The sequence below is a fragment of the Brassica napus genome, unplaced genomic scaffold (assembly GCF_020379485.1).
Source record: "Brassica napus cultivar Da-Ae unplaced genomic scaffold, Da-Ae ScsIHWf_423;HRSCAF=653, whole genome shotgun sequence".
NCBI lineage: Eukaryota > Viridiplantae > Streptophyta > Magnoliopsida > Brassicales > Brassicaceae > Brassica > Brassica napus.
Genome location: NW_026016502.1, coordinates 103,258 through 128,200, shown reverse-complemented (window position 1 = coordinate 128,200; position 24,943 = coordinate 103,258). Strand labels below are relative to the sequence as shown.

The following is a 24,943-nucleotide window of genomic DNA, read 5'->3' as shown; positions in this document are numbered from 1 at the left end:
AAGAGTTTGGGCCAAGGTACAACTAGGCATCGACATTAAGCTATCCGATTCGGATCTCGTGCTGTTTGGGTATTTTAAAATTTTAGATCGCTTTACTAATCTATATATCGCATCTATTTAGATATTTGTTTGGATCCGATATAATCTGAGCTGTTCCCGTATCCGATTTATTTTGAAACACTTGTGCAATCGGGTATTTGTGTGTATTTGAATCCAGTTCATAACCTGATTTTTTGAATTGGAACATATGTATTTTGTCAAAAACAATTAAAACAGTTTTTAAAAAGGATAATTTATAAAATATAACATTTTTATTTTTATAAAATGAGTTTTCATGCGGTATCACACGAACTTTTTTGCCTAGTTTTGATAATAATAATAGTTATTTTATATTTAAAATATAGTGATGTTTACTATTTCAGTATACAATTATATTAAATCATAAATTTAAATATATATTTTAATACATGTATTATTACATGTAAATCACCTTTCCTATGTTTTTATTTTATTATTTATATTTATTAATTTTAATACTAAAATAACTTGATTTTTAATATTAAGTTTAAGATATTTTAATACAAAGATAGAGCTGGGAATTTGAATCAATATCTGCCAGTCTCGTCTCGTTTGGCCCGACGTAGGGAGGATGCAGATTGACTGATAAAAAAAATTGAATTGTAAATGCAGGTTAAATTTTTTTTTAGATGGGCTGATACGGATCGGTCTAATTTGAATTATGGATATCAGCTAATCTGTGAATTTTTATAAAATAAATTGTAAATACAGATTTGTTTTTAAAACAAAAACTCTTAAAAAGTAAAAATACAATTTTATATTGTTTCAACATATAAATATATAATTTATATTACTTTTGAATATTAATAATAATAATTATATTTAAAATTAAAATTATTTGCGGAACATGTGGGTGACTTGTAAATTTCAGCGAAACAGATGAAAAATCGACTATTTTCTTTGTGGATTATATAGATCGGATTTTTGAATGAAAAATAACATAACCTGTGGTGTGAGGGTCAAACATAGCGGGTTTGACCTGTTTTCCATTATACAAAGACTACAAAAAAAAAATTAGTGTTAGATTGAAGACACAGAAGTCCCTTCCATCAGATTTGTGATAACTGTAGATATGGTGTCAAATGGAATGTCCAAATATTTTTTTTCTAGACACTAATGTTTAACCTAATTAAACTTATGCTATGACCAAATTTAAACAGAATCATAACCAATTAAACTGCCTGAAAATCCAATTAAAATTTTAGTGTTCGTTTGAAGTCACTCAAGTCCCTTCCATCAGATTACTGTAGGTAGGATATCAAATTGAATGTCCAAATTTTTTTTTCTAGACACTAATGTTTAACCTAGCTAAGTAAACTTATGCTATGGCCAAAATTAAAACAGAATCATGACTAATTAAGCTGTCAAAAAATCCTATTAATAAACTAAAAGTATTAAATAGGTTGCGGTTCAGGATTTTGGTTTTCGGTTTTTCAGTTCTAGAGATTTAGAAACCATTTGGTTATTTACAAAATTTAGTATGGTTTTGGTTCAATTATTTTGATTTTCGGTTTGGTTTGATAGCAAAGTTGATAAACAGTTAATATCCAAAAATTCGGGTCTAATTTGGTTTCAGTTCAATTTCAGTTTTTTCTGATAATTTCAGATAATATTGGTATAAACATCGAATAATTTAGGTTTTTCAAATTAAATATAGCGTAATTCAGCTTGTTCAGATAAAAACGTCGGTAATTCAAATAATTTAAAATATTTTGGTAAAAGAATATTCGGTCAATTCCAAGGAATATATGATCTGTTCGGATATTTATGAAATTCGGATTGGTTTCGGTTATTTTGATCGGTACAATTCGGTTTTTCGATTCGAGATAAATTGTCTAGACCTATGTCTAAATGTACATTTTCTTGACCACGTGTGTTCTTTCAGCAACGGGGCATAGAGGCTCTGTGTTTGGCTCAGAATCTAGAGATCTTGGAGCTTGTCCCATGTCAGGAAATGAGCGACGAGGGGTTGGTTCTAGTGAGCCAGTTTCCTTCCCTCGCTGTGTTGAAACTATCAAAGTGTTATAGAAAAAGAAACTATCACGATGTGCCAGAAAACAATCGTCTTTCGTCGTTCACATGGATGTGGAGTTACCAGTTTGGTTCGCAGAGTCTATATGAGTCTGTTTGTTTATGACAAAAAAAAAAAAATCAAAGTGTTTGGGAGTTACAGACAAAGGGGTAAGACCACTTGCTAAGACTCACAAGCTGGAATTGCTTGTTGAAGATTGTCCTCAGGTTTCAATAAGAGGTGTTAATGGTGCTACAGCGTCTGTATCTTTTAATTAGTCAAAGAAAAAACGTCTCTATCTTTTAGGTTAGCTTGTCGTGGATGTATTGATATCACATCATTCGCTTTATATCATATACATGTACATATTACTCTTGTGAATGTGAAGTGTGAAATATTCGCTCTTGGTGGTCAGAAAATTACTAATGCAGGTGTACGTAAGCTGGAGGCTTCATGCATGACCTAATTGGCTCTTCCTATTAGTCTTTAGTAAATTGACTTATGGGTAATCGGTTTAGTTGTGGTCAGATGGTCAATTGTACATATATCTAATCTCAGTTTAGTTCAGATTTAGGGGTTTATATATCTCTTGAGAAAGCTAGTCATCTATGTATGTCTCTTTATGGATGATTACTGGGGTTTTATTGGTTGATTTTTGGCTGTTTGTATAGATCAAAGATGTGGTCTGTGTTTGACCTCTAATGGTTGTATTTTGGTATTATATGCACTCTAATCTCATAGTTTCAAAAAAAAAAATGCACTCTAATCTCATTGCTTAAATCAATATAATTCCTTTTGAGGAAAAAATAAAATAATAATTATCATCATAAACTGTTTCAAAAAATATATATATATATATATATATAAAAATAAAAATTATCATCATAAACATTTTCTCTTTAGATCTTCATTCACTACACGATTGCAGAAGCTAAGTTTTTTTTTTTAGTGTAACAGAGAAGCTAGGTTAATTATTACTGCTTAATAGCTGATGGGTTATCTAAATATAGCTTCGTAATTAAAGGAAAATAATTCTAACTTATTGGTTTAATACATGAGCTAATATCCAGTTATTCTGAAGATTTTTAAGTTTTTAATAGATTTTATTCTATCGTACGCATTTTTATCACAACGTCACACGCACGTAACTGGTTTGATCCTTTGTTCAACTGGCTTGACTTCACCTGACATGTTAAAGATCTTATGTCGGTAATAATATTCACCATCTCAGTTCTGAACTGTTTACTACACACCCAAAGATACTCATTTTCTAATATGAAGATGCTAGAACATAGTCTTGCTGTAATTTGTTCGATATTACAGCTGGGATATAAAAATGAAAACATGATAGAACATTAGAGGGTAGAGGATGTTTAGATAGTTGTACTTTTTTAAAAAAATTGGTAACATTTGTGAATGTCTACTAAAACACTGTTTGTTTTTGTCTGTGTGTGAAATCTGCATTGTCAGACAGATTTTTAAGATCTATATAGTGGATTGTGTTAAATTAGACGTAGTTCCAACATAAAAAATAATTGGTAATAAGTGTATTGATCCAACTATTGTATATTTTATTTAGGATCTCTTTCAACATCCGATGTGAGAAACTTTGTTTATAATACGTTTTTTTTTAGATGATGGTTTTTTGAACGTCAATTTTGGAATGTTTAGGTAATAACCGATGGACCAACATTGGATCATATCGATGTGGATCGTGTTGAACTGTTTGGATCTAGCTATGTAAGCTAGATGAATTTTTAACATAAAACTAAATGGAGATAATTAGATTGGTCATAACTCTTTCGTTTTAAGAGTATATATTCTCGCACTTTCATTCACTCTCAAGCATGGAAATCGCGGGAATAATATCCATAGGGTAGCTTAACATTGAGTGGCTATAATATTATGTTAAACTAGATAAACTTTTTACATGAAACTAATTGATGATAAGTGGATTGGTCCATATATTTATATTTTTAAGGATATCTTTCAACGTGGAAGGCTTTTTTTCTAATAGTTTGTGTTTTACTACGTAAAATATCTCTTGATATGATATTGTTAAAAAAAGTGAGATGCAATCAAACAATCGTGTCTGTTGACGTCAGCATGAGTGATTAAGACTTAAGAGACCATGAGCCTTACGTAATGAAACGGATGTCATTTTTAACAAGTCAAATCTACAAATCGTATGACTTTGCCGTTGATGGTTTCCTTCTGATTTACTGGCCTTAAAACATATACAAGGCCCAACTTTTCCTTTAGTTGATAGTCTCTATTATTAGATTCGGAAATTATTATCTGAGATCATTATAAGGAGTTTTTTGCAAAATTGACCTACAACTCAAAGTCAAACACAAAACTAACCTTTTTTTTTTTAAATTGGTTTTGCCCTATTCACCCCACAAGTTCATATAATTTACGAAAATACCATCAATTTTTTTTTTTTTTCGAAAATGACATTTTTACTCTCTCACCCTCATCATCTTCAAGTAATTACAAGATTGTTATTGTCATCAATACCACAACCACCATGAACAACCAATTTGAAGCTCTTAATGCTCCCAAAATCGATTTACCTTTCTTCTTTTTCCATTCTTGTGAACTAAACACAACATATCTCTCACTTTCTCTCCACAATGAGTTAAAAAAACTCAAGATATTGATTCTAAAATTTTTATGGTTCATAGAGTCATAGAAGCTAACGATTATGGGTGGGTGACTTTCGTTTGTGATTCTGTGTGCTTGGAGAAGCCTTATGTATGCTAAGGAACTTATCTCACCAATTTAAGGTATGACATCGAGTTTTTTTCCAGATCTGTTCGTCAGACGACTTACTTGGGAAGTCGTCTGGCTGTAGACGACTTACCTGGAAGTCGTCTGGCTGTAGACGACTTACCTGGAAGTCGTCTGGTCAACGCAGAGGTTATTTTTGCAATTGACTTTGAAATCTGTAACCTGAGACGACTGAAATGTAAGTCGTCTACTAATGTTTGGTTTCAAAAAAATTCCAAAGAACCTAGACGACTTACATTTCAGTCGTCATAGGTTAGTTTTGCATTTGACTGGATAATTTCAGAAGTTTGACTTCCCCAGACGACTTACATTTCAGTCGTCTGGCGAAAATTAAAATAATAATATTTTTTTTAAAGTAAACGACTTACAATTAAGTAGTCATAGGTTAGTTTTGCAATTGAAAAAAAAACTTCAAGATTTAATTATACACAGACGACTTATAATTCAGTCGTCCACCAGACGACTTAATTGTAAGTCGTCCAGGATTTTTTTCCGAGATTCTGGTCAAACCTCGTAAATCCTGGACGACTTACATTTCAGTCGTCTCGTGGACGACTGAATTATAAGTCGTCTGTATATAATTAAATCTTGAAGTTTTTTTTTTTCAATTGCAAAACTAACCTATGACGACTTAACTGTAAGTCGTCTACTTTTAAAAAAATATTATTATTTTAATTTTTACTAGACGACTGAAATGTAAGTCGTCCAAAAAGTCAAACTTCTGAAATAATCGAGTCAAATGCAAAGCTAACCTCTGACGACTGAAATGTAAGTCGTCTAGCTTTTTTGGAGTTTTTTTTAACCAAACAATAGTAGACGACTTAACTTTCAGTCGTCCGAAATAACAGATTTCAAAGTCAATTGCAAAAATAACCTCTGCGTTGACCAGACGACATATAGTTTAGTCGTCTAGACAACTTAGATTGAAGTCGTCCGCGTCTTCTCCACTAGTTTTTAAGTCTTCTACGTTAGTTTTTGAATAACTTGTATTTTTAAGAGTGATAAGTAACTTCAAGATATGTAAAACTCATATTTACAAAATATGTTCTCTCCCTTAGTTTTACTAAATTTGACTAAGTTTTTCAATGCAAACTTATAAAAAATATGATATGCTTTGACTAGTTACTATTTTTGTTTTCATCTCTTACCAACATTCTTGTTTATTAAGATGAGAAAAAGGCCATTGGAGTTTATTATTGCATATGAGAGATCCAAAGATAAGAAAAAGGCTACTGAAGTCTATTATTTCATTGATTTGTAAATGTGTAAACACATTGTTAGCACATTTAATACATCTTGGAAAAATTATTACTGATTTTACAAAAAATCACAACTAAAAGAGTATACATGCAATTCACAAAAACAGACCACAAACAAAACTATTATAGATCATTCATCTACAAAGACAAGCTTGGATTCCACTTGAGTAGACAAGACCAGACAACTTTTAAGAAGTCCAGACGACTTCTAAGAAGTCCAGACGACTTCCAGGAAGTTCAGACGACTTTGCCAGAAGACTTTTAGGAAGTTCAGACGACTTCCAGACGACTTTACAGGAAGTCCAGACGACTTTTAGGAAGTCCAGACGACTTCCAGACGACTAACAAGTAAGTCGTCCCAGAAGTCTTCCAGATCTGAAAAACCTGCATATTAAATCCAGATCTGAAAAACCTGCATATTCAAAAACGTTCAAATGGCTTAAAAACAGAAAAATGAGTGGAAGATTAGATAAATCTACCTTTACAGAACACACAAAAATACATATCTAAAAATAATAGATCTACCTTTAAATTAGTGGAAGATGAGTACCATCTAATTAAAAACCTGCAAAAAAAAAATAGATTAGTAACAAAGAAAGACATGAGACAAATTGAAAAATTCATATAAAGTTTGGTGTTTTCAAGTCAAAGAGATTAGAGTGGGTTTGGAGAGTTTTAGTTTGGGAAAAAAGTAAGAACTTTATACAACAAGAAGTTACCAAATGAAGAAAATCAGACATAAGAACTTACCAAAACGCTCAGAAAATCCAGACGACTTCCTGGAAGTCCAGACGACTTCCTGGACGTCCAGACGACTTTGTCAGAAGACTTCCAGAGAAGTCCAGACGACTTCCAGACGACTTCCAGACGACTAACAGGTAAGTCGTCCCAGAAGTCTTCCAGATCTGAAAAACCTGCACATCAAATCCAGATCTGAAAAACCTGCATATCCAAAAACGTTCAAATGACTTAAAAATAGAGAAAATGAGTGGAAGATTAGATAAATCTACATTTATAGAACACACAAAAATACATATCTAAAATTAATAGATCTACCTCTAAATTAGTGGAAGATGAGTACCATTTGATTAAAAACCTGCAAAAGAGATAGATTAGTAAGAAATACATGAGACAAAACTGAAAAATTCATATAAAGTTTGGTGTTTTCAAGTCAAAGAGATTAGAGAGAGGTTGGAGAGTTTTAGAATGATGAACATTACATTTTTGTTGCAGCCATTTGAGAGAGAGGAGAGAGAATGTGTAAATTTTTCTTTTATAGGGAGACAAAAAATCCAATTAGATTAAATATTTTTGACTCAGACGACTTCCTGGACGACTTACATTTCAGTCGTCTGGTGAAGAAATTAAAACAGACGACTTACATGTAAGTCGTCCAGAAGAGTTTAATATTTTTAGCGGGAAATTAAATATTTTTAGCGGGAAACTAAAATAGAAGACTTTCCAGACGACTTACAAGTAAGTCGTCTGGACGACTGAAATATACGTCGTCCGGGTAAATTATTCAACAGACGACTGAAATATAAGTCGTCCACACCCTAAACATAACCCCTAAACTTAATTATCTAATTAAACACTTCATAAAACCAAATCAAACTTGAAAAGTGTTTACTATACACAAAATAAACACATATAGGTGAAAACTAATTTTTGAAAAAATTATTTTAGTTTTCCAAAATCTAACCCTAACAATACATACAATACTACAACATATGTTTGCCAAACTCCTAAACCAAAGTATTTCATGATTCACTACTTTCACTCATCTATCTTCAAAACAAATCAATTTTATCATATCTTAATTTATATTAGTTAAAACTGTTTATAATTACTTGATTTTTATTTTTTACGCATCAAAATATTTTTTTACAAGATTTATAAATTCTTTTTAAAATAAACTGGTACCAGACGACTTACACTTCAGTCGTCCAGACGACTTCCAACATCTCAGACGACTCAGACGATTTAATGGGGCTATATTCGTAAAAATGGCTTCTGTTTTTTTGTTTGGTCACAAGGGGCTGAGCTGTAATTTCACTAAACTTTTAGGTTAGTTTTGCTTTTGATTCAAGTTTGGGTATAGGTTTGGGATTAAAATCAAGTTGTGGGTTAGTTTTGGCAAAAATCCCTAACTTTTTTCTCTCATTTTTGTAATATTTTTTTTATTTGTTTGCCAAAATACTAAAATTGAGTTTAGAATACATAGAAAGCTTCGAATATGTCGCACTAAAGTTGTTCTTAGTTATGTTTTCTTGATGATAATCTTCTTAGCAAAATAATAATTTCTTTTAAATAAAATTTATTAATCAGTATGTATTATAAGCCTTTAAATTTATATTTGTTATTACCTTAATATTTTGGAGATAATTTCTTATCACCACAACAAATTTATATTTTCAATTACTTATGTTTTGCAACTCCCTGAATAGAGATGTTTGGCTGATCTATAGTGTAAGCTTCATCATCATTGATTAATAATATAGTTTAAAATGAGTTAGAATGTATGTTTTACAATGTAAATATTTTAATTCGTATGTACATATTTAAAAGCAGTCCAACTATGAGTTCGTTTCTATTTTTGGATTGTAGTGGTTAGTTTCTAACATCATGAGAATGTGTCCAACTACATTTTCTGTAGTTGCCAAGATTAGTTGGCTATTTAATTTTATTTATTGTTAGGGCAAGTTTTTTATATTGTAACATGGGACATAAATTATGAAAACTATTTCCTACTACAACTTCTTGAAGCAACATTTTTAAGATACTGATATACCATTTCTGTAGCTTAATAATAACTTAAAATTTCTTTCATCTAGATATTTAAATACTAATTTAAATGATAAAAAAATCTTAAAAATAAATAATCTTAATTGATCAGAATTCAATGGTAAAATATTATTTCTTCGTGTTCATATCCAATTCACTCGTGTCATAAATTCACAAATTTCTTATTTGTAAGTCAAATTTGAAAAGTTGAATTATTGAATAGGGGATACGGTTAATATATAATTGGCCAATAAAATTCATCTGTTTTCCAAAAAAAAAGGATGATAGATGTTTTATTCAGAATCGTAATACTCATCAGTTATCTTTGACTTAATTTTTTTTATCATCTGTGGCACAATGGCCTAGTAGTTCCTCTTATTAGAGGCATTTGTAGGGTTCCAACCCTGATTGGTGAGATGGCAGCAGAGGTGGTACGACCTGGTTACCTTTTGTTGTTCTTCTCCGTCTCCTAAAAGTAATGTTAGTGTTTGAAACTTTACATGATGGTTTTGAGCCTCAAGAGCTCCGGTTGGTGATTAATTTCTTATAACTTGGGATCTCCTAGAAAACACTCTTTCCAATGGATTGGCGCCTATTGGTTGTTTTGTTATCTCTCTATGTCTTCTTCTTCACTTCGTAATGAACTGATAAAAAATTGAGAAAAGTTAACCAAATCACATTACAGACAATAAGACTATCTTTGTTATCATCATCACTGGAACTAAAACATTGTTGATTACCTGATTTTTTTTCATACTTTACTGAAAATTAGAAGATCTGAATTTTCTGCACGTTGGCGGGTGCTTGATATTAAAACTATATATCACAATAGTGAAAAATAAAATAAATATAATTACAGATAGATATATACATCAACTTATATATCATATTTGGTATAAATATGTATATATATATATATACATATACTATCAAAGTTAACTGTAAGTGTAAATTGATAATGCAAAACTAAAGCAATATGAATCAAATAAAAAATTGTTAATAGTTAATTGATTCAATTTTTATTTAAGTTTATCGGTTTATTAGATTAATTAACATACTGATTTTTAACCAGTTTAACATATTTTAACTAAAGAAAACAAAAATGTAAAATTTATTAAAATTTATATATTTAAATAAAACATAATTAAGGAATAAGATACATTTAAAATAAATAAACATTAAATAATGTATAATATCATTTTCTGTAAAAAAAATAATGTTAACTCTACTAATTTTTTAAAAAATAATATAAAGTAAAATAGTTAAACTATCAAAATAAAAAAAATAGTAAAAAGTATATTTATATTTTTTTTCAAACAGATGTAGTTAAAATATAAAAATAATAATATCAAAATGTAAAATAATTTTTTCTTTTAAAATAAACTAATATATATTTTTAAAATCTTTCTTCGCATAGCAGAAAACTCCTATTGTTTTTTGTATACAAAGAAATAATTTGTTTTCCATAAAACTGGATATGTTAAAAGAGCCCACATAGAAAGAACTTTTTTTTTTGTTTTTTTTTGTTTTTAATTGTTTTTTTGTTTTTTTTTTTAATTTTATTTATAATGATTTACATGTAGTTGTCTATTAACATAGCAATACATAATGTTAGTTATAATCGGTGCCGCTAGGAGACGATGCAATAATCATGATCATGCGAGAAGGTAAGACATAAATTTGGTGGATTTGACAGAGTGAGAATTGTAGATGGATTTCTTCTCTTCTTTGACTATTTTTTTTCTTTATGTCACAATGTGTTTCGTCCAAGGTTTTGAAAACCGGACCAGACTGGCCGGTCGAACCGTTCCGACCGTGACTCGTTAAAGAAGCCGAGTCTGGTTCGGTTTTAAACCCCGGATTTGAGAAAAACCGGTGAAACCGGCTAAAAACCGGTGATCCGGTTTAACTTCGAAACCCGTTCAATAGAAATCAACATATAATTAATTTACTTTCAGTTGTTATTAAATTATAATATTTCACAATTAATGTTTAATATTTACTATTCAATTAGTTTTCTAATTGATTCTTTTTTTTAAGAATTGTTTAAAAAAATATCTTTTTGACCCTCATATTTTATTCTCATTTTTCTATATTCATATAATTTAAGATTTTTAGTTGTAAAAATAAATAAATATGTAATTTAAACGGTCATTCATTTTTTTTTAATCAATTTTAGTTGATATAGTAATACTTGTATATATAACTAAACTTATGGTTATTGTTTATTATCTAATTAATAAAAGAGAACATAGAACATATTGTATGTAGAAGTACATTCTAGGTCTATATAGTGTAAATATATGATTATTTAGATTTATTATTTTAAAATAGAAAACCCGGTTCGACCGGCTAAACCGGTCCGACCACTTAACCAGTAGCTTTACCAAGTCGGTATCCGGTCCGGTTTTAAAAACATTGGTTTCGTCTATCTTTGTTTGTTTGATTTGTATAGCTTACAACAGCTTCGCAGTTGATTTCACAAATATTTGCAATCTCTATAAATTTCAAGATTGTACCTTAGACATTGGTCGGTTTCTACACCTACTTTGTCAGTATAGAGTTTTTCATAGTTACACTTGTCTCTTGTTATAAATTATTAGAATAAACTAATCGTTTTTATCACCTATTAGCATGATATTCATTTTCTGCGTATTGGTTTTTATTTCTTTAGCTCAATAATAAAACCAGAAAAACATTATCAAAGCGCCAAAAAAAACTATTAAATCAATCACACATTCATATCACAATTTTGTAAATTAATTAATGCATTTATGCTTTTTATTCTTGAATATCTCAAAGACCATTTACATGTCCCAAGTTCCTATCCAATTGTCATCTTATGGACACTACAGGTATGTAATTGTCAGTTTCATGAGAGCGTTTGGACCTTCTCCACACCTCCGATGAACATCCTTCATCCAATCAGCTGATCTACAAATCCCACTGCAGCTCCAATCAAACGACGCAACACACATTCCCCGCCTGCGCCTTCCACTCACAATCTGCACTTTCTCATCGATCAAACCTCCATACTTGAAAAATAGATAAAAGGCCACTTGAGTTTTTCTTTTTATCTGTAGTACCACAACAAAGCCTACGGTCATCTACATTCTCCACATCCAATCCAAGAAACCATGATCCAAAAGACACATCCTCATTCACATACTTGTGAAGTACGTTTCTGTATCCACACAGTCAAACGTATGAGAGCGTATAAGCACAAAGCAGCTTAGGTTTTTTTGGGGAAAGAACTCACTTGTTTATAGATATGTAAGACGCTAACTCCCTGGAGATCGCGTAGAGCTGACCAGTGGCGTGGCGGAAGTACTTGTTACCCTCTTCTCCAAATTTTTAGTACTCCGGTTCATGATACCTCACTCCTCTTCGTAAACAAATGAACATGAGACAAACAAACATTGTGTAATGAGATTGAAGAAGTCTTTGGTAAGGTGAAGAGCTCTTACTTCTGAGCAAGAACGGGTCCACACTTCATGCAACCAATGTATACTCGAGGCTTCGTACGGTATCTTGCTATCTCTGCTCCCAGCGTGGCTGCAGAAACATCCGTAAACAGAAGTTGAGATGAGAAGAGACATAACAATTTCAGATAAAAGCAAAAGAGGATTTGATTCTCTCTCTCACCTATGTTTACATGAACATCATCGTCGACTTTCACGTAGAAGTATGCGTCCCACAACGCGAAAGCAGTGGTGAAGTAAGATTTAGTCTTTGCTGACAGCTCTAGATAACCTTCAACGTGATCCTTTGTGCTCAGAAACATTACATAAGAATTTTAGAAAACAGAAAGGCATGATGAAACCTATCCACAACTCTTACCAGCCTCAAGGAGTCTCCATGTTTATGTTCTTCAGCCTGAATCGCTCTATCAAGAATCCCACCAGGAGTAGCACTGCACACGAGAAAACACTAATATTATATTTACATGAATCAACCTCGCAGATAAATGATATGTGCCAAGTTTACCTATGGCCTATTACAAAAACGCATCACGATCCCTTTCTCTTCCTCTAGCTTCTTTCTCTCCTCACCTAATATAAGAAGGCTTACGTTCAGTCTCAGTTCCAAACAATATACTTGAGGATGATACCTGAGGGATTAGATAAACATTACCGGGAGGCATCCAAGTAGTACGAACCGAATCCCTGCGCTTTCTGCTATTAAACGCAGTGTTGATCCCAAAAACCATCAGATACTTTCTTTTGGTGACAGTTTCAGGGAGGTTGAACTCATCAGAGACTGGTGAACCGTTCGTGATGGATTCTTGCGCGGCTCTCGCAGCCGCTAGTTCCATTTCCATAGCCGAGATCGTTTTGTCTAGCGATCTGTGTAACACACTTATTCAAGCTCAATGCTAAATCAAAAAGAAGTAAGTGAAGTTTCATATCAGGTCTTTTTTTATCACTTACTGAGTTGCATCAGGACTCTTGTACACTTCTCCAAGGCTTGTCTTATAATGAAGAAAAATACGGAATTAAGAATGTCCTTCTAAAGATTCATGACAGTTATCAAGTTCCACCTAAAGTTATAAGACTTACTTTTGATGAATCAAAGTCCTCTGACAATAAGAGCAGCCGTTCATCTGAAGCTGCTTCCCTTGATGCAACATTGGCTTCAGGCTCTGGCCACATTCTACCACAAAACACACACTTTAATTAGGGATCATATGTTTGCATTCCACAAGAAAATGTCACGCAATGGTTGATATTTGGTTCTGTGAGATAAAATGCAGGTCAGGTTATGTACTATAAAGTCTTCTACTTTTTTTTTAAAGATAAAGTTGCAATTTTTACCAGAATATTTGAAAAAAGAGGAGTTGTATAGTTGTGTTAGCTAATCTACAGAGCATTGTTCTGTTTATTACCTGTCGGAGAAGAGAGTTCCCGCGCAGAAGAAACTGATGCAGAGTAAGAAAGTCCATTTCTTTGAGACAAAACTCTTTGAAACCGCCGACAGCTCTACTCCTCTATGGTGATGATGCTTCACGACATTTTGTTGTGTTTCTAACCAAAACCATATAAGGATCTTCTTCTAACTATCGATCCCAAGAAAACCCAGAAAGAAAGAATCTCATCAATCCGATACTCATCAAACAATCTCTTCATGAACTCCTCCGTGATTGCGTAAGGAGCATCGGGAATAACCTCATCCACCCACTTAACAGCCTTCACCATTATCATCCTAAAACACACACAACCAACGACACAAATCAGAACAAAAGAATAAAGCTATTTTGGATACACAACAAAAGAGATCATCATCACCTCTCGTGAAGAGGCGTAACGGGAGGTCCCTTGTTAGCTATGATCTCCTCGTCGCTGACAACGCCGACGACCAATTCGTCGCCGAGAGCACGCCTGTCGGAGCGCGTTGCAGTGGCCGTAGTGTATCTTGTCGAAGCAGCCGTCCATGTAGATACAGACTGGTTTTCGTTTTCTGAAGGGAGCAACAAATCGATCTAGCAAATTAGGCTTTGGAGAAATGAGAAAGGAAACGTCAAAGATCTACTCTCAGATCTTGGAAAAAGCGAGACGAAGAAGGCGAACAGCAACGAAAATAGGCTTACTGGGCCATTGGCATTAACATTCTGTCTAAAAAAAATCGAAGTTCAACATACCAAATCCGGTGCTGACATGTCAAAAAGAACTCTTTTTATTGGCTGATTATAATTGAGGACGTGGAAGCATGAGGGGAGCCCTTATTCCCCTTTTAGTATTGTATATATTGATGTATGTAATTAATCTTTTCTATGACTTGAAGCCTAAACCTCCTAATTTAGAAACGTTGATGAACAGTTAGTAAAAACCACCGGACTAAAATGATTTCCACAAAAAACTTTTATTTTTACAGTCTAACAATTAATTATGATTTAGTAAAGTTGTTAGATGGTGAAAATAAAATTAAATAACTACGATAGTAATAAATTTCACAAACTCACAAAGACCACTAATCTTTTATGACATTCTTAAGTTACGTTACTTACGTACAACGGTATATAAGGATATATAAGTATATAACTAAGTTGTTGACAACAGAAGTACGTATAAATATAACTAGTGATGGAGCGAGTTCCTGACGTATCAGAATTATGTGTTTTCATCAAAGTAAAATGTTTACATAGAACGTTTCTACCATACCGGCAACCAACTCTTCATGCTTTTTTATATCATCCCATGAGAAAAAACATATACTTTTGTGTGAGAATTAGATCATACCACAGTTTGCTAACCTAGTTTAAAAAGAGAGGAAATATACATTCGGGAAAGATGTTAGTACATGATCAAGTCAATATGTACATTAACATTATCGATGTCAAGAATATATTAAAAACTCACATATTGTTTATTAAATTTCTGAAGTGTAGCACACCAACATTTTTAACTCTGTCCGAACATGAAGAAATTTTGAACACCTTCTTTGAGAATGCAACGAACCAAACAATCTCGCAAACATCAAATACAAAACGATGTATTCAACCTTTGCAGAAGCCTTGACATAACATGATGCTTATATTAGCAAGATTTCCAGGAAATCAATGAATATCCGAGAGAAACAGACTGTGATCGAACCCGTCCCGTGGAAATTACCCGCCCCATGGCCCTAAACTGGACATGCAGGACACCGACCCCAACCCCTAACGCCAAGCACACCAACAACTTCATAAGTAGTGCCTTCTAGCATCTAAACAAGATACTCATAATCCGCGTATGTAAAACTAGAGAAAAATCTACAAAATGTATTTTAGCCGCTACTTTTCACATATTGTAACACCTTTAAGGCTGCTTGATATAGTGGATTCGATGAACTGATGAGATTCATGAGAACTGGCTGAGCCATAGTCGTCAGATAAAGGTCAATGAGAAGGTCTCCAACATCTTTCTACATTTCAGACTGGATTCTACAAGGATAGAGGAGACTTGCAAGTAAACTTGTCTCATCCAATAATTTGATAACATCAAACAATATCCAAACCAAGTATTCACTCTTTGATATCTCAAAAATTCAGCATATCTAAAATACTAACATATATGATTCATACGGACACTATATCTAAATTCAATATGGATAATGACATGATGATACTAGAAAAACTTATAAACTGCAACGTCTGGTACTTATTTTTCGTTTTCATATAGAGTTGTACCTTAAACTATATATTATTATATTAGAATAACATATCAATACATAAATGCACCATTGAATTTCAAAATCAACATTATTGGAAACACTTACAACAAAACACGTATTGTGACAAACATATATGTTTATTTGTAGGGAATAAATATGACGTTCTAATTAAACGCTAAATTTTCTATTTTTCACAATGATAAGTTACATTCAACTACTATTTAAATAAAGTCTAACCAATTAATGAGTACGGTCGCACAATAATTCGAATTCCTGATATATAATAAAACTCACTAATTCACAATTGGCATATAAATATGGGCAATTGTCAATAATAGCACCTTTTGAAGTTTATGTCTCAAAAATAGCACTAGAAAGAGAAAGTCACAAAAATGACATTCATTAAAGGGTAAAATATCCCTAATACCCTTGGTTTAAAATTAAATAAACAAACAAAAAATAAATAAAAATAAATAAAATTAAAAAAATGAAAAAAAGATTTTTTTTCATATAGTTTCAAATTATATGTTTTCAGATTCGAAATTTTTACAATTTTTTTTTCGAAATTTTTTTTTTTTTCAAATTTTCTTTTTATAATTTAAAAATACTTTTTAAAACTGTTTTAAAATTTTTATTTTTATTTTAGTATTTTTTTTTATAAAATTTTAAACCCTAATTCCAAAACCCCACCCCTTAACTCTAAACCCTAAGGTTTGGATTAATTAACCCAAGGGGTATAAGTGTATATTTACCTCTTTAATGAAACCTATTTTTGTGACTTTGAACCTTGAGTGCTACTTTGGGAACATAAACTTGGTTTGGTGCTATCCTAGTCTTTTTCTCTATAAATATGTACTAAAACAATATAATGTATGTATAAACTAAAAATCGTGATTGATACTTTCATTCTCTTTCACGTTTCATGATAAAAGAAGAAGCGTTAATTAATGTCCTTGTTTCTAGGAAACACGCACCATGACACAGGTTTAGGATAGAAACTGACTCTCCCGTCATTGACCTACTTTCTTGCGTATTGTGCAATTTGTTCTTTGATTTCGACGTAGAAACTGTAGATTGGTTAGGATCAAAACCGACTCGTCCGTCATTGAAATATTTTCTTGCCTATTGTCATATTGTCCTATGTTTTGGTGTTTTGGACGACGTGAGAATGGTAGCTCGTTTAGGATCGAAACCGACTCGTCCGTAATTGACCTATTTTCTTCTTACTATCTTGCCTAAGATAATTCTTTTTTTTTAAACGTATAAAATAGGAAGAAATGATGTTTAAAAAGACAGCAAAAGAAAGAAGTCGTAGCTCGTTGGTTGATATCCAGCTGTGTGTTCTTCATCAGACAATCTCCAATAATTTCATACCGACACCAACTCCAGTGGTACTCCAGTTGCCAATTCGGCTTACCTTCAAGTTCAACCCTTTTTAAAGACTTCTAACACATTTATTTTATTCAAATTAAACATTTAGAACATTAGAGATTCTTTTTTAGAAATTTGGTCAGGAAGGCTTTTTCTTTTTAACATCTCTATTAATTTACCTTTTTATAAATAAAACTTCAAATTTATAGAACAATAGTGAAAAATATTCACATACAGAATACTGTGAGTCTGTGAGTATGATAAAGAATAAAGAATGGAAACAAACAACCGTACACAGAAACTAAAGAGTAAGATAGACTCAAAACCACTGCATCCGATCCACATTTTGAAGCATCATACTTTTCTTATTTTGATCAACAGAAGCATCATAATTCAAACCATCTTTTTAGGAGAGAATCTAAACTTGTGTGGAGTATGATAGGCAATCAAAAATATTATGTTAAAGTCCGCCTTGTCTCTAAGACGAATTAGATGTTTAACCGAAAAATAACCCAGCTGATTCTGTCACCTAGAATTCTCTCCCGCCACACATAATAGGTCGTTGCTTGGAACAAACAAAACATTTCAGAATGAATATGGTCCATTTGAAACTAGTTTATGTATATATCTTAACCAGGGTGTTTCTTGTGCTTTCTAAATATAAGTCCAACTGTTCTCATGTTTTGACATGTGCAAAACTTTACTCGGTAATATATTAACAATCATGTTATTCTTAAGAATATCACCTATCTTCATTCAAAATAATTTGGTTGTAAGCACACGCATCTTCGGTTATTTGTGAAGAGACAAATCAGCATTTCATATACAAAAATCAAAAACCAAAGCCCAAAACTCAAATTGAAAAACCAAAGATCGTTTTTCTAAATTAGTGTTATTGGCTTTGGCTCATTCAGCCGAATATCATAAACCTTTTAGTATTTCCAAAAGCAAAAATTGAGGAGAAAAAAAAACCCGAAGCGAACACAACAACCGACCCTCGCAATTCGGTTCGGGTATCCCAAATAACCCAATCGGGTGGGTCCGGAATGCTAAACCGAATATTGCCTATCGGTTTAATTAGATTTTAGGGTTTAGTCTTGTTGTATCTGGTTTGTGCGAATCTTTCTTGATTTCGAAGCAGCTTCGTCTCCGGCGAACAAAACCCTGACCCCGGCGACTTGGACTCCGGCTCCGGAAACTCAGCAGGCCTCGGTTCGAAGGTAATCGACTTCTCTCTCTCTCTCAATTGCTCTTGATTTGAGAAGCGAATGAAACAAAAAAACTCAGAGTGTGCTGAGGAATCCTGAAGGTTTGAAAATGGATGGTGTGGGGGAAAGCTCTTCGGTAGGAGAGAAGCCTGTGGTTGTTAGGGTTAAGCGTAAAGTAGGACAATCTCCGCTCGATGCTTTCTGTAAGTTTCAGTAGAATCTCTCTTTGAATCTTTACGCATATGCTATGCTATCTATCTCCTAAATTGTGGCAATTAGGGTTGGAGATAAATGAAAGACCTTTCAAACGACCTTTACTCGACTTCTCAAAGCTATCTTTATCCAATTCCGAAACGAAAGGTACTTTTATCATCTTCTCAGGTGGTTTGGACTCGGTGGAATCTTGAATTTTGTTCATGTGGCAGAGGATGTTAAGCCCAAGAAGGTGCTTGTGCGGCATTTGGAGACAGTCACGGACTCTGAAACCACTGTTGATATCATCCACTCTTTATTTGTGAGTAAACTTTGTTTTTTTTTCTGGTTGAAAGTATAAACCTTTGCACGTTGTTGTTGTTGTTTTTGTATGTTCTGACTGTTGTTATTGGGTGTTCTGCAGGAGTCTGATGACCGTGATGAGCATAGTTGCAGTAAAGGAAAGTTTGAGGATCGAAAAATTGACTTCAAGAAAGACAACGTATGTATTGTTTTAGGGGTCATGTCTCTTCACTGCTACTCGAGTGCTAGCTTTAAGTTCGTTTTGTTTTTTGGGTCTGCAGAGGAAGGAACAGCTCTTGACCAAAGCTGTACAGCAGCAACAGGTAACATGTTTTTTTGAGATTAGCATTTTAGGAGGAGATCTCATTACTCATTTTAAGTTATCTAACTCGAAACTTATGTAATCAATTTAATCAAAAGTTCAACTATTCTGTTTAGACCGCTGCACAGAATGCTCGGTTTGAGCAAATATGGCGGAGCAGGAAGGGAAACAAGGAAGACATCCATGATAAAGAACTTCATGAGAGGTGTAGTTTCTACGATGTTATTCGTGTTGATGCTGAAGAAAGACCAGGCGATGCACCACCAGAGTAAGTTCTCTTGTAATATGCATTTGTAGTTTAGCTTTGGCTGAAGTATTTTATATCTATTGCTCTAGGGTTGAATCCTTGGAGGACCAGAAAATGCTGGCTAGTTTCTTGCCTCTCCTTAGAGAATGCATTCCAGCAGCAGCTGAAGAGATTGAAGCTGGTATCCATTCCAGTCATACCGAAGCGTATGTTTATGATTTCTACGCTGTAAACGAAGAGATGGATATCAGTGAAGACAGTTCTAAGCACCAGTTTCCACTGTGCGTAGTTTTTTCATACTGAACTCCTTTCATTTATTCGTCTTTTTTTGTGTGTCACCTGCTGCTAATTTCGGTTCTTGGGGTTATTTTAGTGTCACAGTCGAGGAGGAAGAAGAGTTCTACGATGGACCTGATGATGAATCAGACTATGACTCTGATGATTCAAACGGTAACAATTTTACCATCCAACTGCTTATTTGCCATTCTTGTTGTGTCCTAGAAACCGAAAGTCAAGAAAGAAGTAATGCTAAAAACTATATAAACTTTTGTATGACTCAGCTGAAGATCATCCAAGGAATGATTACCCAGACGAGATCTCTGAAGAGGAGGAAGAAGAAGAAGAAGAAGAAGATGATGAGGAAGATGAAGAAGAGAAGAGTGAAGCCTCTGACGGTGAATCAAAAGACGAGGAGACATCAGAAAGACGTGTGAAAATGGTCCTTGATGAGGATGAGGAGTTCTTTGATGGTTATGCAGAAGAGGATGTGAATGTTTATGGGGATAGCGATGATGAGGAGTTTGAGGACGCTAAGTGGTCTTACCGGTGAGATTGGTATAGCAAATGAAGATGCTAATAAAAGACTTTAGTGCAAGGCTCTGTGAATCAAAATTGTTCATCTACTGTTGAAACAAAACTAACCAAGTTTGGTAGATTTCTGGGTATTATAAGACCATCTCCAACCCACCTCTATTTTTATCTCTATATCTTATATAATAAAGTAGAGTATTCTCTCTCCTTAGGCTATCCAGCTCAGCAAAGAAGTAGGGGCTTTAGACACCACGTGGCATCTAAAAAACAAATAGATTGCTCTCTCCGGTTTGTGTTGTTTTTACGTTATGGGCTCTACAATTGTATTTTAATTTCGTTTGTGTGTTTGCTACATTTTGTTTGGGCTTTATGAATAATCTTAACCCCATACAAATTAGGTTTTCTATTCTTCTGGCCTTTTACCTTCTTATTAGTTTGGTAGCCGTAAGTTCTCTGGAACTAAATCACCTTTCAGCTCACGGTTACGTTTTACCTTTAAATCAGCTCGTCATGATTGCATCAGAACATCAGTTACTCTTTCTTCTTCGTCTATCTTCTACAATCTCACGTTGATTAAATATACATCGGGTCTTTGCTTCGTTCATAATCTCAGAAGCCTAAGCAGCAAACAGCAAATTGAGGATTGAGAAGGCTGATGTGTAGTTGCGTGAGTCAGTATGTCAAAGAGAACGTAGCTTTGAAAATCTGAGCTTAGGTATGGAAGGCAAGCCTGAAGTCATCGGTAAGATCTTCTTTTTCTCTCATAACCAGTTCTTTGGTTGTCTCTGATTTTGAATTCATCAATCGATCCACAGCCCAGAATCAGTGGAGCTTTAGCTGAGTTATGTAGGAGAATCATCGCGTGATTGAAGCAGCCAATAAACTTACTTGATTTGCATGTGATGTGTTCTCTCAGGTGATACTAGGAGAAGGTAGTAACCAGATATGTGACGCAGGACAAGCTCTTATTAACGAAAACTTATATGAAAGGTTATGTAGTCATGTATACTTTTTATTGGCAGCAGACAAGAAACAATATGGAGAATTATACGCTATCTTCAAGGTAATGATTTGATATTGTAAACATATGTTTTACAACTGTTAGCTATCTTTCGTCTTTCTCGAATAATAAGATGTTCGTTTTAGTATTATATCTCATGTCTATTATCTTTTTGTTATGCAGGAAATTCAAGGGCTACTTAGGCACGGTGTAGCTGTTGTTAAGATTTCTACTCAGTTCTCACTTTGGTCATCTGCTTTATTGAATTTCTTCCTCCATTCACAAACAGGTTTGAATTCTTGACATGAGACTTCTCTTAGTTTTACACCAAAGCAAATAAGTATGGAATCTTACAAGATACTTATTTTTGTGGTTCCAGCTGCTTCTCCATCCTGACTCTGATGATTCTGCTTAGCTATCCCAGGTAAGAAAAAGAATAAGAAGAAGAAACAAATAAATGTTGGAGATAATATGTTGCAAAAAGAAATTTGGAATCTTAGATGTTTTTTTCCTTCCTTCTCCAGATTCAGACGGGAAAGCTTTTGATCTATATTACTTACTGAAATGAACAAGCGCTTGGTAAGTCTCCATGTTTTCTAAATGATTTATGTTCATTTCCAATACTGATATCCGAATACTCAAGATTGTTTGCATAATCTACAAACACTCTTGCCTAATAAATGAAATCTTTGAAACTTAAGAGAAAGAAGGCACGTGCAAGGGCAATAAATTCAATGCTATATGTCACTTCCTTGGTTACCAAGCTTGCGGATCTCTCACACTGAAATTCAATTGTTATTATGCATATGTAAGTCACTGCCACTCTGACCACAACACTAATTCCACATCCTCGCTGCAGGTTTAAATGGTGACATGGAAACAATGACCAACTCTAAAAGTCATGTAAACAAGTGGAAATCTGGTGCTGTACCTACTAAAATTGGCAGACGTACAATTCATCCGAGTAAGCAGTTTCTGTTTTGTTTACAAAAACATCAAAAAGATGCATGCTTAATAATGTTGCTTTTTATCCTTCTCAGTTGTTAGTAATGTTTAAATAGTTTGTAACAGGCTTTGAGACAGAACACATAGAAACCCACGACCTCTTCAGGTGCACATTCGCCACTTTGTTATTCATGTGCAGAAACCCACGACCTCTTCAGTATGATGGTCCCTGATGCTGCAGATTACATGGGACGTATCAATATAAGCGACATAAATGAAGGACACACTTGCTACTAATGAAGCTGAACAACTATCAATAGTCTTCTCCTTCTAGAGCTCTTAATCTCTCTGAAGTTGATCTTTTAATTGATCTTTGTGTTGTTTATAGTTTTTTAATAGAGAAAAGAATTATCATGGTAAGATACTACAAGGCTGTGGGAGATTAGCAAGTAAGCCAGAGGAAGAATCAAATTAAGAGAAAAAAAAGAATGCTCTGATTTTTGTATACACCATACAAGACGCTACTACTCTTAGACTTGGTGGTGAAGAGTGAATGGAATGGACAAGAAAAAAAAGAACAATGATAACAACAATCGGAACAACAATCGCCTAAATGATACTACTATACTCTGCAATGTTTAAAGATCCAACCCATCCATCCATCAGTAACCACAATCACATCGCTTGAAAAACAATACAAAAAATGACTCGAAAAATATCCCTTCTTAAGTCTTAAAAGCTACAAGATATTCATACTAAAATCATTTCACGAGCATGTTAAACATCAGGGGCCACCATCCAAAATATCATTCGATTTGTGTTAGCTAAGGCCGCTTAAGACAATCTGGTTTACAAAAAATATGAAAATTCTCAGTTTTTCGGATCATCCTCTCAACTCACTAACCAGATACATGGATCTAATAGTGATTAGATTCCTTAACGCCGGTAACACATAAACTTACAATGTCAAAAACATACAAGAATATTTCCATCAAACAACACTGATTTCGTCTCTTCACTTGGTTTCTAAAGATTCATATCTAAATGCCTTTTACGTCGATGGCATTTTGATGTTATGAAAGTAGACAAACTAGAATAGCGGCAATTGCAAAGCAACAATAATTAAAACATACCAAGGTCCGATACAATAGCTAGAATAACACATCAAAACATCCTTCCATGATATATGTGTCGAACAACGTCCGTGTTTACTTTGGAACACTGAAAACAGTGAAATCGACAATTCAAAACCGAACCTGAGTAAACGATGTCGCATTCCAATTTTTTTTAAAAAAGTTTATTATAATATTCTAAGCTATATGAAAATTATACAAAAATAATTATCTAAATGAATAATAAAAAAAAATCTCTATTTCATTTTATCAAAAATTTGTTTACCTTATAAAAAACCTTTTTATGTATTTTATATATGGATTAATATATAGAAATATTTTTAAAAAACAATTGGGAGCCCTTTATATGTTGGATTTCATTCAAATGTTTTAAAACAATGAGCTCCAACCCGACCCTATTTATATTACTATTACAGATGAATGAGAAATTGTGTTCTATTAAAATTTACAGATTATATGTTTTTATTGGGTAAATAGTAGCTTCACTCTCTCCATTTTAAAATAATGATTTTTTTAAGGGATTCAATTTCTTTTAACATATTACCGACATCCACTTACTGATTTGCATGACAATAATAATCAACATGCAAGTATAATCCATAATATTAAACAATTTAGCATCTACCATCGGAAAAATTCACATGCACATAACAATAAATCAAAAACCATAGGACAATACTATTAAAATAAAATAGATTAAGTCATCATAGCAAAATAGCAACAAGAAAAAAAACATCACAAACTAATCTATAGTAAAAACCTCATTTTTAATTTATTAAAATTAAATTTAAAATAATTTTCAAATGTTTTATAAAATTAAAATATATTTTAATATAAAATAATTTTATTATAACTCACCCGCCCGTAGGGCGGGCTAACCCCTAGTTTTTCTCTAAAATAGAGAAACTTTATTATAGAGGTGGATTTGCTCCAATGTATGCCTCTATAATAGAGTTCCTCTATTTATAGGGGAAAATATAGAGATTTGCTATTTTCATCTCTAAATATAGAGGTAAAAAGTAGGATTCCTCTATATTTTCCTCTAAAATAGAGGAACTCTATTATAGAGGCATACATTGGAGCAAATCCACCTCTATAAAAGAGATCTCTATTTTAGAGAAAAATATAGAAACATACATTGGAGATGCTCTAAGAGATGAAAGACTCTCTTTCATGTTATTCACTTTCGTATAGTTCTTCTCTAGCCAAGAGAAAAAAAGAAGTGACCTTATTATTTTATCAAAGAAATATATTTAAAAGCTTTTTTAAAATTTCAGTCGGCTATTCGAGTCCCGGTTCGACCGGTCCAAATGAAATAACCATTGGGAATCGAACAAC

General features: G+C 33.1%; 1 protein-coding gene and 1 pseudogene across 1 annotated transcript; one reads left to right on the top strand and one right to left on the bottom strand.

Annotated features, from left to right (window-relative positions):
- Positions 1-11,751: 11,751 nt before the first annotated feature.
- LOC125603920 lies at positions 11,752-14,467 on the bottom strand (annotated as a pseudogene).
- Positions 14,468-18,520: 4,053 nt separating this feature from the next.
- On the top strand, positions 18,521-20,683 carry LOC125603919 (RNA-directed DNA methylation 4-like). The gene is made up of 10 exons (XM_048774621.1): positions 18,521-18,665; positions 18,755-18,856; positions 18,933-19,013; positions 19,079-19,167; positions 19,270-19,347; positions 19,430-19,471; positions 19,587-19,738; positions 19,807-19,998; positions 20,091-20,167; positions 20,278-20,683. The coding sequence occupies exons 2-10, from the start codon at positions 18,763-18,765 to the stop codon at positions 20,544-20,546; spliced, it is 1,074 nt and encodes a 357-aa protein (XP_048630578.1). The 5' UTR covers positions 18,521-18,665; positions 18,755-18,762; the 3' UTR covers positions 20,547-20,683.
- Positions 20,684-24,943: the final 4,260 nt, after the last annotated feature.